Source organism: Scyliorhinus torazame, unplaced genomic scaffold (genome assembly GCF_047496885.1).
Source record: "Scyliorhinus torazame isolate Kashiwa2021f unplaced genomic scaffold, sScyTor2.1 scaffold_729, whole genome shotgun sequence".
Taxonomy (NCBI): Eukaryota; Metazoa; Chordata; class Chondrichthyes; order Carcharhiniformes; family Scyliorhinidae; genus Scyliorhinus; species Scyliorhinus torazame.
The window spans coordinates 30,876-47,571 of record NW_027308456.1 but is presented as its reverse complement, the minus strand read 5'-3'; the positions used below and the strand labels follow the sequence as shown (position 1 = coordinate 47,571).

The 16,696-nt window shown below is 56.9% G+C and overlaps 1 protein-coding gene across 3 annotated transcripts in view; it reads left to right on the top strand.

Moving 5' to 3' along the window:
• The window catches only part of LOC140406629 (coiled-coil domain-containing protein 160 homolog), a 33,127-nt gene extending 17,165 nt beyond the window's left edge, over nucleotides 1-15,962 (top strand). For all 3 annotated transcript variants that reach the window (XM_072494631.1, XM_072494629.1, XM_072494630.1), the window contains exon 2: nucleotides 14,257-15,962. In XM_072494631.1, coding sequence (XP_072350732.1) covers nucleotides 14,269-15,240 — 972 coding nt within the window. In that variant the 5' untranslated portion in view covers nucleotides 14,257-14,268 and the 3' untranslated portion in view covers nucleotides 15,241-15,962. The remainder of the gene's footprint in view (nucleotides 1-14,256) is intronic.
• The last annotated feature ends 734 nt before the right edge of the window (nucleotides 15,963-16,696 follow it).

The following is a 16,696-nucleotide window of genomic DNA, read 5'->3' as shown; positions in this document are numbered from 1 at the left end:
CCTGAGGAGTGGGATGCGCACCGCTGCTCTCACCTGAGGAGCAGGTTACGCACCGCGTCTCTCACCTGAGGAGGGGGTTACACACCGCGTCTCTCACCTGAGGAGGGTGTTACACACCGCGTCTCTAACCTGAGGAGCAGGTTACACACCGCATCTCACACCTGAGGAGCAGGTTACACACCGCATCTCACACCTGAGGAGCAGGTTACACACCGCTGCTCTCACCTGAGGAGGGAGTTACACACCGCAGCTCTCACCTGAGGAGGGGGTTACACACAGCGACTCTCACCTGAGGAGGGGTTACACACCGCGTCTCCCACCTGAGGAGGGGATTACACACCGCGTTTCCCACCTGAGGAGGGGGTTACACACCGCTGCTGTCACCTGAGGAGCAGGTTACACACCGTGTCTCCCACCTGAGGAGAGGGTTACACACCGCGCCTCCCACCTGAAGAGGGGGTTACACACCGCGTCTCCCATCTGAGGAGAGGGTTACACACCGCGCCTCTCCCACCTGAGGAGGGGGTTACACACCGCGTTTCCCACCTGAGGAGGGGGTTACACACCGCGTTTCCCACCTGAGGAGGGGGTCACACACCGCCTCTCCCACCTGAGGAGGGGGTTACACATCGCGTTTCCCACCTGAGGAATGGGTTATGCACCGTGTCTCTCACCTGAAGAGGGGGTTACACACCACGTCTCCCACCTGAGGAGGGGGTTACACACCGCTGCTCTCACCTGAGGAGGGGGTCACACACCGCCTCTCCCACCTGAGGAGGGGGTTACACATCGCGTTTCCCACCTGAGGAAAGGGTTATGCACCGTGTCTCCCACCTGAGGAGGGGGTTACACACCGCGTCTCCCACCTGAGGAGGGGGTTACACACCGCTGCTGTCACCTGAGGAGCAGGTTACACACCGTGTCTCCCACCTGAGGAGAGGGTTACACACCGCGCCTCCCACCTGAAGAGGGGGTTACACACCGCGTCTCCCACCTGAGGAGAGGGTTACACACTGCCTCTCCCACCTGAGGAGAGGGTTACACACCGCGCCTCCCACCTGAAGAGGGGGTTACACACCGCCTCTCACACCTGAGGAGCGGGTTACATACCGCGTCTCCCACCTGAGGAGCAGGTTACACACCGCGTCTCCCACCTGAGGAGGGGGTTACACACCGCGTTTCCTACCTGAGGAGGGGGTTACACGCCGCTGCTCTCACCTGAGGAGCAGGTTACACACCGCCTCTCCCACCTGAGGAGGGGGTTACACACCGCGCCTCCCACCTGAAGAGGGGGTTACACACCGCCTCTCACACCTGAGGAGCGGGTTACATACCGCGTCTCCCACCTGAGGAGCAGGTTACACACCGCTGCTCTCACCTGAGGAGGGGGTTACACACCGCGTCTCCCACCTGAGGAGCAGGTTACACACCGCTGCTCTCACCTGAGGAGGGGGTTACACGCCGCGTCTCTCACCAGAAGAGGGGGTCACGCACCGCTGCTCTCACCTGAAGAGGGGGTTACACACCGCGTCTCTCACCTGAGGAGGGGGTTACACTCCGCGTCTTTCACCTGAGGGGGTTACACCGCGTCTGTCGCCTGAGGAGGGGGTTACACACCGCGTCTCTCACCTGAGGAGGGGGTTACACACCGCTGCTCACACCTGAGGAGCAGGTTACACACCGCATCTCTCACCTGAGGAGCAGGTTACACACTGTGTCGCTCACCTGAGGAGCAGGTTACACACCGCTGCTCTCACCTGAGGAGTGGGTTGCGCACCGCTGCTCTCACCTGAGGAGCAGGTTACGCACCGCGTCTCTCGCCTGAGGAGGGGGTTACACACCGCGTCTCTCACCTGAGGAGGGGGTTACATACCGCTGCTCTCACCTGAGGAGCAGGTTACACACCGCGTCTCTCACCTGAGGAGGGTGTTACACACCGTGTCTCACACCTGAGGAGCAGGTTACACACTGCTGCTCTCACCTGAGGAGGGAGTTACACACCGCTGCTCTCACCTGCGGAGGGGGTTACACACCGCGTCTCCCACCTGAGGAGCAGGTTACACACCGCGTCTCACACCTGAGGAGCAGGTTACACACCGCTGCTCTCACCTGAGGAGGGGGTTACATACAGCGTCTCTCATCTGAGGAATGGGTTATGCACCACATCTCCCACCTGAGGAGGGGGTTTACACACCGTGTTTCCCACCTGAGGAGGGGTTACACACCGCGTCTCTCACCTGAAGAGGGGATTACACACCGCGTCTCCCACCTGAGGAGGGGGTTACACACCGCGTCTCCCACCTGAGGAGGGGGTTACACACCGCTGCTGTCACCTGAGGAGCAGGTTACACACCGCGTCTCCCACCTCAGGAGAGGGTTACACACTGCCTCTCCCACCTGAGGAGAGGGTTACACACCGCGCCTCCCACCTGAAGAGGGGGTTACACACCGCCTCTCACACCTGAGGAGCGGGTTACATACCGCGTCTCCCACCTGAGGAGCAGGTTACACACCGCGTCTCCCACCTGAGGAGGGGGTTACACACCGCGTTTCCTACCTGAGGAGGAGGTTACACGCCGCTGCTCTCACCTGAGGAGCAGGTTACACACCGCCTCTCCCACCTGAGGAGGGGGTTACACACCGCCTCTCCCACCTGAGGAGAGGGTTACACACCGCGCCTCCCACCTGAAGAGGGGGTTACACACCGCCTCTCACACCTGAGGAGCGGGTTACATACCACGTCTCCCACCTGAGGAGGGGGTTACACACCGCGTTTCCTACCTGAGGAGGGGGTTACACACCGCTGCTCTCACCTGAGGAGCAGGTTACACACCGCGTCTCTCACCTGAGGAGCAGGTTACACACCGCGTCTCCCACCTGAGGAGCAGGTTACACACCGCGTCTCCCACCTGAGGAGCAGGTTACACACCGCGTCTCCCACCTGAGGAGCAGGTTACACACCGCTGCTCTCACCTGAGGAGCAGGTTACGCACCGCTGCTCTCACCTGAGGAGCAGGTTACACACCGCATCTCCCACCTGAGGAGCAGGTTACACACCGCGTCTCTCACCTGAGGAGCAGGTTACACACCGCGTCTCCCACCTGAGGAGCAGGTTACACACCGCGTCTCCCACCTGAGGAGCAGGTTACACACCCCGTCTCCCACCTGAGGAGCACATTACACACCGCGTCTCCCACCTGAGGAGCAGGTTACACACCGCTGCTCTCACCTGAGGAGCAGGTTACACACCGCTGCTCTCACCTGAGGAGTGGGTTACGCACCGCTGCTCTCACCTGAAGAGGGGGTTACACGCCGCGTCTCTCACCTGAAGAGGGGGTTACGCACCGCTGCTCTCACCTGAAGAGGGGGTTACACACCGCGTCTCTCACCTGAGGAGGGGGTTACACACCGCGTCTTTCACCTGAGGGGGTTACACACCGCGTCTGTCGCCTGAGGAGGGGATTACACACCGCGTCTTTCACCTGAGGAGGGGGTTACACACTGTGTCGCTCACCTGAGGAGCAGGTTACACACCGCTGCTCTCACCTGAGGAGTGGGATGCGCACCGCTGCTCTCACCTGAGGAGCAGGTTACGCACCGCGTCTCTCACCTGAGGAGGGGGTTACACACCGCGTCTCTCACCTGAGGAGCAGGTTACACACCGCATCTCACACCTGAGGAGCAGGTTACACACCGCATCTCACACCTGAGGAGCAGGTTACACACCGCTGCTCTCACCTGAGGAGGGAGTTACACACCGCAGCTCTCACCTGAGGAGGGGGTTACATACAGCGACTCTCACCTGAGGAGGGGTTACACACCGCGTCTCCCACCTGAGGAGGGGATTACACACCGCGTTTCCCACCTGAGGAGGGGGTTACACACCGCTGCTGTCACCTGAGGAGCAGGTTACACACCGTGTCTCCCACCTGAGGAGAGGGTTACACACCGCGCCTCCCACCTGAAGAGGGGGTTACACACCGCGTCTCCCATCTGAGGAGAGGGTTACACACCGCGCCTCTCCCACCTGAGGAGGGGGTTACACACCGCGTTTCCCACCTGAGGAGGGGGTTACACACCGCGTTTCCCACCTGAGGAGGGGGTCACACACCGCCTCTCCCACCTGAGGAGGGGGTTACACATCGCGTTTCCCACCTGAGGAATGGGTTATGCACCGTGTCTCTCACCTGAAGAGGGGGTTACACACCACGTCTCCCACCTGAGGAGGGGGTTACACACCGCTGCTCTCACCTGAGGAGCAGGTTAAACACCGCCTCTCCCACCTGAGGAGCAGGTTACACACCGCCTCTCTCACCTGAGGAGGGGGTTACACACAGCGTCTCTCACCTGAGGAATGGGTTATGCACCACGTCTCCCACCTGAGGGGCAGGTTACACACCGCGTCTCACACCTGAGGAGCAGGTTACACACCGCTGCTCTCACCTGAGGAGGGGGTTACATACAGCGTCTCTCATCTGAGGAATGGGTTATGCACCACATCTCCCACCTGAGGAGGGGGTTTACACACCGTGTTTCCCACCTGAGGAGGGGTTACACACCGCGTCTCTCACCTGAAGAGGGGATTACACACCGCGTCTCCCACCTGAGGAGGGGGTTACACACCGCGTCTCCCACCTGAGGAGGGGGTTACACACCGCTGCTGTCACCTGAGGAGCAGGTTACACACCGCGTCTCCCACCTCAGGAGAGGGTTACACACTGCCTCTCCCACCTGAGGAGAGGGTTACACACCGCGCCTCCCACCTGAAGAGGGGGTTTCACACCGCCTCTCACACCTGAGGAGCGGGTTACATACCGCGTCTCCCACCTGAGGAGCAGGTTACACACCGCGTCTCCCACCTGAGGAGGGGGTTACACACCGCGTTTCCTACCTGAGGAGGAGGTTACACGCCGCTGCTCTCACCTGAGGAGCAGGTTACACACCGCCTCTCCCACCTGAGGAGGGGGTTACACACCGCCTCTCCCACCTGAGGAGAGGGTTACACACCGCGCCTCCCACCTGAAGAGGGGGTTACACACCGCCTCTCACACCTGAGGAGCGGGTTACATACCGCGTCTCCCACCTGAGGAGGGGGTTACACACCGCGTTTCCTACCTGAGGAGGGGGTTACACACCGCTGCTCTCACCTGAGGAGCAGGTTACACACCGCGTCTCTCACCTGAGGAGCAGGTTACACACCGCGTCTCCCACCTGAGGAGCAGGTTACACACCGCGTCTCCCACCTGAGGAGCAGGTTACACACCGCGTCTCCCACCTGAGGAGCAGGTTACACACCGCTGCTCTCACCTGAGGAGCAGGTTACGCACCGCTGCTCTCACCTGAAGAGGGGGTTACACGCCGCGTCTCTCACCTGAAGAGGGGGTTACGCGCCGCGTCTCTCACCTGAGGAGGGGGTTACATACCGCGTCTCTCACCTGAGGAGCAGGTTACACACCGCATCTCCCACCCGAGGAACAGGTTACACACCGCTGCTCTCACCTGAGGAGCGGGTTACGCACCGCTGCTCTCACCTGAAGAGGGGGTTACACACCGCGTCTCTCGCCTGAGGAGGGGGTTACACACCGCTGCTCTCACCTGAGGAGCAGGTTACACACCGCGTCTCTCACCTGAGGAGGGGGTTACATACCGCATCTCCCACCCGAGGAGCAGGTTACACACCGCTGCTCTCACCTGAGGAGCAGGTTACACACCGCATCTCCCACCTGAGGAGCAGGTTACACACCGCGTCTCTCACCTGAGGAGCAGGTTACACACCGCGTCTCCCACCTGAGGAGCAGGTTACACACCGCGTCTCCCACCTGAGGAGCAGGTTACACACCCCGTCTCCCACCTGAGGAGCACATTACACACCGCGTCTCCCACCTGAGGAGCAGGTTACACACCGCTGCTCTCACCTGAGGAGCAGGTTACACACCGCTGCTCTCACCTGAGGAGTGGGTTACGCACCGCTGCTCTCACCTGAAGAGGGGGTTACACGCCGCGTCTCTCACCTGAAGAGGGGGTTACGCACCGCTGCTCTCACCTGAAGAGGGGGTTACACACCGCGTCTCTCGCCTGAGGAGGGGGTTACACACCGCGTCTTTCACCTGAGGGGGTTACACACCGCGTCTGTCGCCTGAGGAGGGGATTACACACCGCGTCTTTCACCTGAGGAGGGGGTTACACACTGTGTCGCTCACCTGAGGAGCAGGTTACACACCGCTGCTCTCACCTGAGGAGTGGGATGCGCACCGCTGCTCTCACCTGAGGAGCAGGTTACGCACCGCGTCTCTCACCTGAGGAGGGGGTTACACACCGCGTCTCTCACCTGAGGAGGGTGTTACACACCGCGTCTCTAACCTGAGGAGCAGGTTACACACCGCATCTCACACCTGAGGAGCAGGTTACACGCCGCGTCTCTCACCTGAAGAGGGGGTTACGCACCGCTGCTCTCACCTGAAGAGGGGGTTACACACCGCGTCTCTCACCTGAGGAGGGGGTTACACACCGCGTCTTTCACCTGAGGGGGTTACACACCGCGTCTGTCGCCTGAGGAGGGGATTACACACCGCGTCTTTCACCTGAGGAGGGGGTTACACACTGTGTCGCTCACCTGAGGAGCAGGTTACACACCGCTGCTCTCACCTGAGGAGTGGGATGCGCACCGCTGCTCTCACCTGAGGAGCAGGTTACGCACCGCGTCTCTCACCTGAGGAGGGGGTTACACACCGCGTCTCTCACCTGAGGAGCAGGTTACACACCGCATCTCACACCTGAGGAGCAGGTTACACACCGCATCTCACACCTGAGGAGCAGGTTACACACCGCTGCTCTCACCTGAGGAGGGAGTTACACACCGCAGCTCTCACCTGAGGAGGGGGTTACATACAGCGACTCTCACCTGAGGAGGGGTTACACACCGCGTCTCCCACCTGAGGAGGGGATTACACACCGCGTTTCCCACCTGAGGAGGGGGTTACACACCGCTGCTGTCACCTGAGGAGCAGGTTACACACCGTGTCTCCCACCTGAGGAGAGGGTTACACACCGCGCCTCCCACCTGAAGAGGGGGTTACACACCGCGTCTCCCATCTGAGGAGAGGGTTACACACCGCGCCTCTCCCACCTGAGGAGGGGGTTACACACCGCGTTTCCCACCTGAGGAGGGGGTTACACACCGCGTTTCCCACCTGAGGAGGGGGTCACACACCGCCTCTCCCACCTGAGGAGGGGGTTACACATCGCGTTTCCCACCTGAGGAATGGGTTATGCACCGTGTCTCTCACCTGAAGAGGGGGTTACACACCACGTCTCCCACCTGAGGAGGGGGTTACACACCGCTGCTCTCACCTGAGGAGCAGGTTAAACACCGCCTCTCCCACCTGAGGAGCAGGTTACACACCGCCTCTCTCACCTGAGGAGGGGGTTACACACAGCGTCTCTCACCTGAGGAATGGGTTATGCACCACGTCTCCCACCTGAGGGGCAGGTTACACACCGCGTCTCACACCTGAGGAGCAGGTTACACACCGCTGCTCTCACCTGAGGAGGGGGTTACATACAGCGTCTCTCATCTGAGGAATGGGTTATGCACCACATCTCCCACCTGAGGAGGGGGTTTACACACCGTGTTTCCCACCTGAGGAGGGGTTACACACCGCGTCTCTCACCTGAAGAGGGGATTACACACCGCGTCTCCCACCTGAGGAGGGGGTTACACACCGCGTCTCCCACCTGAGGAGGGGGTTACACACCGCTGCTGTCACCTGAGGAGCAGGTTACACACCGCGTCTCCCACCTCAGGAGAGGGTTACACACTGCCTCTCCCACCTGAGGAGAGGGTTACACACCGCGCCTCCCACCTGAAGAGGGGGTTTCACACCGCCTCTCACACCTGAGGAGCGGGTTACATACCGCGTCTCCCACCTGAGGAGCAGGTTACACACCGCGTCTCCCACCTGAGGAGGGGGTTACACACCGCGTTTCCTACCTGAGGAGGAGGTTACACGCCGCTGCTCTCACCTGAGGAGCAGGTTACACACCGCCTCTCCCACCTGAGGAGGGGGTTACACACCGCCTCTCCCACCTGAGGAGAGGGTTACACACCGCGCCTCCCACCTGAAGAGGGGGTTACACACCGCCTCTCACACCTGAGGAGCGGGTTACATACCGCGTCTCCCACCTGAGGAGGGGGTTACACACCGCGTTTCCTACCTGAGGAGGGGGTTACACACCGCTGCTCTCACCTGAGGAGCAGGTTACACACCGCGTCTCTCACCTGAGGAGCAGGTTACACACCGCGTCTCCCACCTGAGGAGCAGGTTACACACCGCGTCTCCCACCTGAGGAGCAGGTTACACACCGCGTCTCCCACCTGAGGAGCAGGTTACACACCGCTGCTCTCACCTGAGGAGCAGGTTACGCACCGCTGCTCTCACCTGAAGAGGGGGTTACACGCCGCGTCTCTCACCTGAAGAGGGGGTTACGCGCCGCGTCTCTCACCTGAGGAGGGGGTTACATACCGCGTCTCTCACCTGAGGAGCAGGTTACACACCGCATCTCCCACCCGAGGAACAGGTTACACACCGCTGCTCTCACCTGAGGAGCGGGTTACGCACCGCTGCTCTCACCTGAAGAGGGGGTTACACACCGCGTCTCTCGCCTGAGGAGGGGGTTACACACCGCTGCTCTCACCTGAGGAGCAGGTTACACACCGCGTCTCTCACCTGAGGAGGGGGTTACATACCGCATCTCCCACCCGAGGAGCAGGTTACACACCGCTGCTCTCACCTGAGGAGCAGGTTACACACCGCATCTCCCACCTGAGGAGCAGGTTACACACCGCGTCTCTCACCTGAGGAGCAGGTTACACACCGCGTCTCCCACCTGAGGAGCAGGTTACACACCGCGTCTCCCACCTGAGGAGCAGGTTACACACCCCGTCTCCCACCTGAGGAGCACATTACACACCGCGTCTCCCACCTGAGGAGCAGGTTACACACCGCTGCTCTCACCTGAGGAGCAGGTTACACACCGCTGCTCTCACCTGAGGAGTGGGTTACGCACCGCTGCTCTCACCTGAAGAGGGGGTTACACGCCGCGTCTCTCACCTGAAGAGGGGGTTACACACCGCGTCTCTCACCTGAGGAGGGTGTTACACACCGCGTCTCTAACCTGAGGAGCAGGTTACACACCGCATCTCACACCTGAGGAGCAGGTTACACACCGCATCTCACACCTGAGGAGCAGGTTACACACCGCTGCTCTCACCTGAGGAGGGAGTTACACACCGCGTCTCTCACCTGAGGAGGGGGTTACACACCGCGTCTTTCACCTGAGGGGGTTACACACCGCGTCTGTCGCCTGAGGAGGGGATTACACACCGCGTCTTTCACCTGAGGAGGGGGTTACACACTGTGTCGCTCACCTGAGGAGCAGGTTACACACCGCTGCTCTCACCTGAGGAGTGGGATGCGCACCGCTGCTCTCACCTGAGGAGCAGGTTACGCACCGCGTCTCTCACCTGAGGAGGGGGTTACACACCGCGTCTCTCACCTGAGGAGGGTGTTACACACCGCGTCTCTAACCTGAGGAGCAGGTTACACACCGCATCTCACACCTGAGGAGCAGGTTACACACCGCATCTCACACCTGAGGAGCAGGTTACACACCGCTGCTCTCACCTGAGGAGGGAGTTACACACCGCAGCTCTCACCTGAGGAGGGGGTTACACACAGCGACTCTCACCTGAGGAGGGGATTACACACCGCGTTTCCCACCTGAGGAGGGGGTTACACACCGCTGCTGTCACCTGAGGAGCAGGTTACACACCGTGTCTCCCACCTGAGGAGAGGGTTACACACCGCGTCTCCCATCTGAGGAGAGGGTTACACACCGCGCCTCTCCCACCTGAGGAGGGGGTTACACACCGCGTTTCCCACCTGAGGAGGGGGTTACACACCGCGTTTCCCACCTGAGGAGGGGGTCACACACCGCCTCTCCCACCTGAGGAGGGGGTTACACATCGCGTTTCCCACCTGAGGAATGGGTTATGCACCGTGTCTCTCACCTGAAGAGGGGGTTACACACCACGTCTCCCACCTGAGGAGGGGGTTACACACCGCTGCTCTCACCTGAGGAGCAGGCTACACACCGTCTCTCCCACCTGAGGAGCAGGTTACACACCGCCTCTCTCACCTGAGGAGGGGGTTACACACAGCGTCTCTCACCTGAGGAATGGGTTATGCACCACGTCTCCCACCTGAGGAGGAGGTTTACACACCGTGTTTCCCACCTGAGGAGGGGTTACACACCGCGTCTCTCACCTGAAGAGGGGATTACACACCGCGTCTCCCACCTGAGGAGGGGGTTACACACTGCGTCTCCCACCTGAGGAGGGAGTTACAAACCGCTGCTGTCACCTGAGGAGCAGGTTACACACCGTGTCTCCCACCTGAAGAGGGGGTTACACACCGCTGCTGTCACCTGAGGAGCAGGTTACACACCGTGTCTCCCACCTGAGGAGAGGGTTACACACCGCGCCTCCCACCTGAAGAGGGGGTTACACACCGCGTCTCCCACCTGAGGAGAGGGTTACACACCGCGCCTCCCACCTGAAGAGGGGGTTACACACCGCCTCTCACACCTGAGGAGCGGGTTACACACCGCGTCTGCCACCTGAGGAGCAGGTTACACACCGCGTCTCCCACCTGAGGAGGGGGTTACACACCGCGTTTCCCACCTGAGGAGGGGGTTACACACCGCCTCTCCCACCTGAGGAGGGGCTTACACATCGCGTTTCCCACCTGAGGAATGGGATATGCACCGTGCCTCTCACCTGAAGAGGGGGTTACACACCACGTCTCCCACCTGAGGAGGGGGTTACACACCGCTGCTCTCACCTGAGGAGCAGGTTACACACCGCCTCTCCCACCTGAGGAGGGGGTTACACACCGCGTCACCCACCTGAGGAGGGGGTTAAACACCGCTGCTCCCACCTGAGGAGGGGGTTACACACCGCTGCTCTCACCTGAGGAGCAGGTTACACACCGTGTCTCCCACCTGAGGAGCAGGTTACACACCGCTGCTCTCACCTGAGGAGCAGGTTACACACCGCTGCTCTCACCTGAGGAGTGGGTTGCGCACCGCTGCTCTCACCTGAAGAGGGGGTTACACGCCGCGTCTCTCATCTGAAGAGGGGGTTACGCACCGCGTCTCTCACCTGAGGAGGGGGTTACACACCGCGTCTTTCACCTGAGGGGGTTACACACCGCGTCTGTCGCCTGAGGAGGGGGTTACACACCGCGTCTCTCACCTGAGGAGGGGGTTACACACCGCTGCTCTCACCTGAGGAGCAGGTTACACACCGCATCTCTCACCTGAGGAGCAGGTTACACACTGTGTCGCTCACCTGAGGAGCAGGTTACATACCGCTGCTCTCACCTGAGGAGTGGGTTGCGCACCGCTGCTCTCACCTGAGGAGCAGGTTACGCACCACGTCTCTCACCTGAGGAGGGGGTTACACACCGCGTCTCTCACCTGAGGAGGGTGTTACACACCGCGTCTCTCACCTGAGGAGCAGGTTACACACCGCGTCTCACACCTGAGGAGCAGGTTACACACTGCTGCTCTCACCTGAGGAGGGGGTTACACACCGCTGCTCTCACCTGAGGAGGGGGTTACACACCGCGTCTCCCACCTGAGGAGCAGGTTACACACCGCGTCTCACACCTGAGGAGCAGGTTACACACCGCTGCTCTCACCTGAGGAGGGGGTTACACACAGCGTCTCTCACCTGAGGAATGGGTTATGCACCGCGTCTCCCACCTGAGGAGGGGGTTTACACACCGTGTTTCCCACCTGAGGAGGGGTTACACACCGCGTCTCTCACCTGAAGAGGCGATTACACACCGCGTCTCCCACCTGAGGAGGGGGTTACACACCGCGTCTCCCACCTGAGGAGGGGGTTACACACCGCTGCTGTCACCTGAGGAGCAGGTTACACACCGTGTCTCCCACCTGAAGAGGGGGTTACACACCGCTGCTGTCACCTGAGGAGCAGGTTACACACCGTGTCTCCCACCTGAAGAGGGGGTTACACACCGCGTCTCCCACCTGAGGAGAGGGTTACACACCGCTGCTGTCACCTGAGGAGCAGGTTACACACCGTGTCTCCCACCTGAAGAGGGGGTTACACACCGCCTCTCCCACTTGAGGAACAGGTTACACACCGCGTCTCCCACCTGAGGAGCAGGTTACACACCCCGTCTCCCACCTGAGGAGCAGGTTACACACCGCTGCTCTCACCTGAGGAGCAGGTTACACACCGCTGCTCCCACCTGAGGAGCAGGTTACACACCCCGTCTCCCACCTGAGGAGCAGGTTACACACCGCGTCTCCCACCTGAGGAGCAGGTTACACACCGCTGCTCTCACCTGAGGAGCAGGTTGCACACCGCGTCTCCCACCTGAGGAGAGGGTTACATACCCCGTCTCCCACCTGAGGAGCAGGTTACACACCGCGCCTCTCACCTGAAGAGGGGGTTACACACCGCGTCTCCCACCTGAGGAGCAGGTTACACAGCGCCTCTCTAACCTGAGGAGGGGGTTACACACCGCGTCTCCCACCTGAGGAGCAGGTTACACACCGCTGCTTTCACCTGAGGAGGGGGTTACACACCGCGTCTCCCACCTGAGGAGGGGGGTTACAGACCGCCTCTGATGTCTGAGGAGCAGGTTACACACCGCGTCTCTCACCTGAGGAGAGGGTTACACACCGCCTCTCACGCCTGAGGAGGGGGTTACACACCGCGTCTCTCACCTGAGGAGGGGGTTACACACCGCGTCTCTCACCTGAGTTGAGACTTAGTCAAAAATTGAAAAATATGATCAGGGATAGTCAGCATGGCTTTGTGAAGGGTAGGTCATGCCTCACAAACCTTATCGAGTTCTTTGAGAAGGTGACTGAACAGGTAGACGAGGGTAGAGCAGTTGATGTGTATATGGATTTCAGCACAGCGTTTGATAAGGTTCCCCATGGTAGGCTATTGCAGAAAATACGGAGGCTGGGGATTGAGGGTGATTTAGAGATGTGGATCAGAAATTGGCTAGCTGAAAGAAGACAGAGGATGGTGGTTGATGGGAATTGTTCAGAATGGAGTTCAGTTACAAGTGGAGTACCACAAGGATCTGTTCTGGGGCAGTTGCTGTTTGTCATTTTTATAAATGACCTAGAGGAAGGAGCAGAAGGGTGGGTGAGTAAATTTGCAGACGATACTAAAGTCGGTGGTGTTGTCGATAGTGTGGAAGGATGTAGCAGGTTACAGAGGGATATAGATAAGCTGCAGAGCTGGGCTGAGAGGTGGCAAATGGAGTTTAATGTAAAGAAGTGTGAGGTGATTCACTTTGGAAGGAATAACAGGAATGCAGAATATTTGGCTAATGGTAAAGTTCTTGGAAGTGTGGATGAGCAGAGGGATCTAGGTGTCCATGTACATAGATCCCTGAAAGTTGCCACCCAGGTTGATAGGGGTGTGAAGAAGGCCTATGGAGTGTTGGCCTTTATTGGTAGAGGGATTGAGTTCCGGAGTCAGGAGGTCATGTTGCAGCTGTACAGAACTCTGGTACGGCCGAATTTGGAGTATTGCGTGCAGTTCTGGTCACCGCATTATAGGAAGGACGTGGAGGCTTTGGAGCGGGTGCAGAGGAGATTTACCAGGATGTTTCCTGGTATGGAGGGAAAATCTTATGAGGAAAGGCTGATGGACTTGAGGTTGTTTTCGTTGGAGAGAAGAAGGTTAAGAGGAGACTTAATAGAGGCATACAAAATGATCAGGGGGTTTGATAGGGTGGACAGTGAGAGCCTTCTCCCGCGGATGGAAATGGCTAGCACGAGGGGACATAGCTTTAAACTGAGGGGTAATAGATGTAGGACAGAGGTCAGAGGTAGGTTCTTTATGCAAAGAGTAGTGAGGCCGTGGAATGCCCTACCTGCTACAGTAGTGAACTCGCCAACATTGAGGGCATTTAAAAGTTTATTGGATAAACATATGGATGATAATGGCACAGTGTAGGTTAGATGGCTTTTGTTTCGGTGCAACATCGTGGGCCGAAGGGCCTGTACTGCGCTGTATCGTTCTATGTTCTATGTCCGCCCCACGTTTCCATGTGGCTGTTGATGCAATTCACCAACCTACAGAATCTGCATTGATCGTTTTAAAGTACTGAATGATAACATTTGGCTGTTTTTGTTTAATAGAAATTCCGAGAGATGGAAAAGATACATTGGGTTGAAGAGTTATTCCCTCCACATTTCAGTGTGAAGGACCTTGTTGGGGTGAATGTTAATTTGGAGCCGGTGCTGATTTCGGAACACTTTGAAGGCAGGAAAGCCAAAAGAATTGAAAATCTTTACCAGCAGAAAATGAAGAATTTTCAACAAAACCAGATGCCGAGTAGAAAGGTCTCTGTGTCAGGACTGATTGTATCAGAAGCAACTTCTCAAACTTCCATTAAAGAGCTGAAATCACAGGGCGATGGTCACAGTCATGCTGCTGTGTGTAAATCAGACAATTCAAAGAAAAGTACTGAGAATAGTGTTGATGGATTGGAAAAGCAGAATCTATGGAACACTGAGGAAAGAACTGTTTTATGTGAAACAAAGTGTAGAAAAGACATTGCGCAACAAAATTTAAACGCACAACTAGCACTTGTCTCTTTGCAGTCGGAGGAGCTGAAGGCAGGCAGCAAGAACCTCAGAGTGTGTCTGGAAAAAAAAGAGACTGAACTTAGTAAGACCAAACTGGAATTACAGAACAAAACCTTGTACCTCAGACACATTGTGCAAGAAAGCTTCAGAAAAGACTTGGAGATTCGAGGTCTTAAAAAAGATGTGCAGGAAAAAGTTGTGACTACAAGTTACCTGCGCTCTCAATTACAGCAGAGCCAATTGGAAGCCCAGGATCTGCGTCTGCAAAAGGAGAAACTCAGCTCCGATTGCAAACAGCTATCATGGCAACAACGGTTCGAAAGGGACTGTTTGGTGGAGAGATTAAAAGAACAATCAAACTTAGAACTAAAGAAACTACAAGCAGAACTGGACACAGTGAAGGCTGAACTGAGAAAGGAGAAATATCAACATGCTCAAAACAAGGAAGCTCTGGACTTGTTGCACAAACATTTCTCGAGTTTACCATCCTTTGGCCCAGTTGAAGCTTTTAAAATTGAATTTCTGAATAAGTGACATGAATGTATCACTTTGTTTCAGTCGAGATTCTATTTAAGAGCAAAAATTGGTTCCTGGAATTAAGTTCTTATTGGGTTCCTATAGGTGATACAGCATCAAATTAAATTGTTTTACTGAAACGCTTTCAGTTATCAAATATAGACCAAAATCCATCTTTCTGGAATTATCCTCCAGCCATTTCTGGTGTTACAATAGAATGTCACAGGGCGGCACATGGTGCCGTGGTTAGCACTGGGACTACGGCGCTGAGGACCCGGGTTCGAATCCCGGCTCTGGGTCACTGTCCATGTGGACTTTACACATTCTCCCCCTGTCTGCGTGGGTTTCACCCCCACAACCCCACAAAGATGTGCTGGTTAGGTGGGTTGGCCACGCTAAATTGCCCCTTAATTGGGAAAAAAAATAATAATTGGGTACTCTAAATTCATATAAAAGAAAATAGAATGCCACAGACACATCAAATCTGCACCGGACAAAAATACTAACGTACAGGTTTGAAGTTACTCTATTTAACTGGACATTCACAAATTAAACTTTGTGGAGCAGAATGAGAAGAGATGAAATGAAATGAAATGAAATGAAAATCGCTTATTGTCACAAGTGGGCTTCAAATGAAAAGTCCCTAGTCGCCACATTCCGGCGCCTGTTCGGGGAGGCTGTTACGGAAATATTCCATGCCTTATTAAATTAAACTAAACTGAATAAAAACTAAAAATGTTGCCTTTCTGTACTTTTCAGATCATTTCTATGGTTTAGCTGCACATTAATAGCGAATAACTTCAATTTGAAAATTGCAGTGTTTTTCTGAGTCTTGTGCCTCCTCGCCCGGCCCAATTACCACCCCATCAGCCTACAGGACTGGGAGGAAAAGGACAAAGCAAGCTAAAGCTGTGGGGATTCAATACTGAGGAGAACAGACGGGCATTTCTGTGGCTGCGAGCATGACTCCATAATAATAATCTTTATTAGTGTCACAAGTTATAAATGACCTGAAGGAGGGCGTAGAAGGATGGGTGAGTAAATTTGCAGATGACACTAAAGTCGGTGGAGTTGTGGACAGTGCGGAAGGATGTTACAAGTTACAGAGGGACATAGATAAACTGCAGCGCTGGGCTGAGAGGTGGCAAATGGAGTTTAATGCAGAAAAGTGTGAGGTGATTCATTTTGGAAGGAATAACAGGAATTCAGAGTACTGGGCTAATGGTAAGATTCTTGGCAGTGTGGATGAACAGAGAGATCTCGGTGTCCATGTACATAGATCCCTGAAAGTTGCCACCCATGTTGAGAGGGTTGTTAAGAAGGCGTACAGTGTGTTAGCTTTTATTGGTAGAGGGATTGAGTTTCAGAGCCATGAGGTCATGTTGCAGCTGTACAAAACTCTGGTGCGGCCGCATTTGGAGTATTGCGTGCAATTCTGGTCGCATTATAGGAAGGATGTGGAAGCATTGGAAAG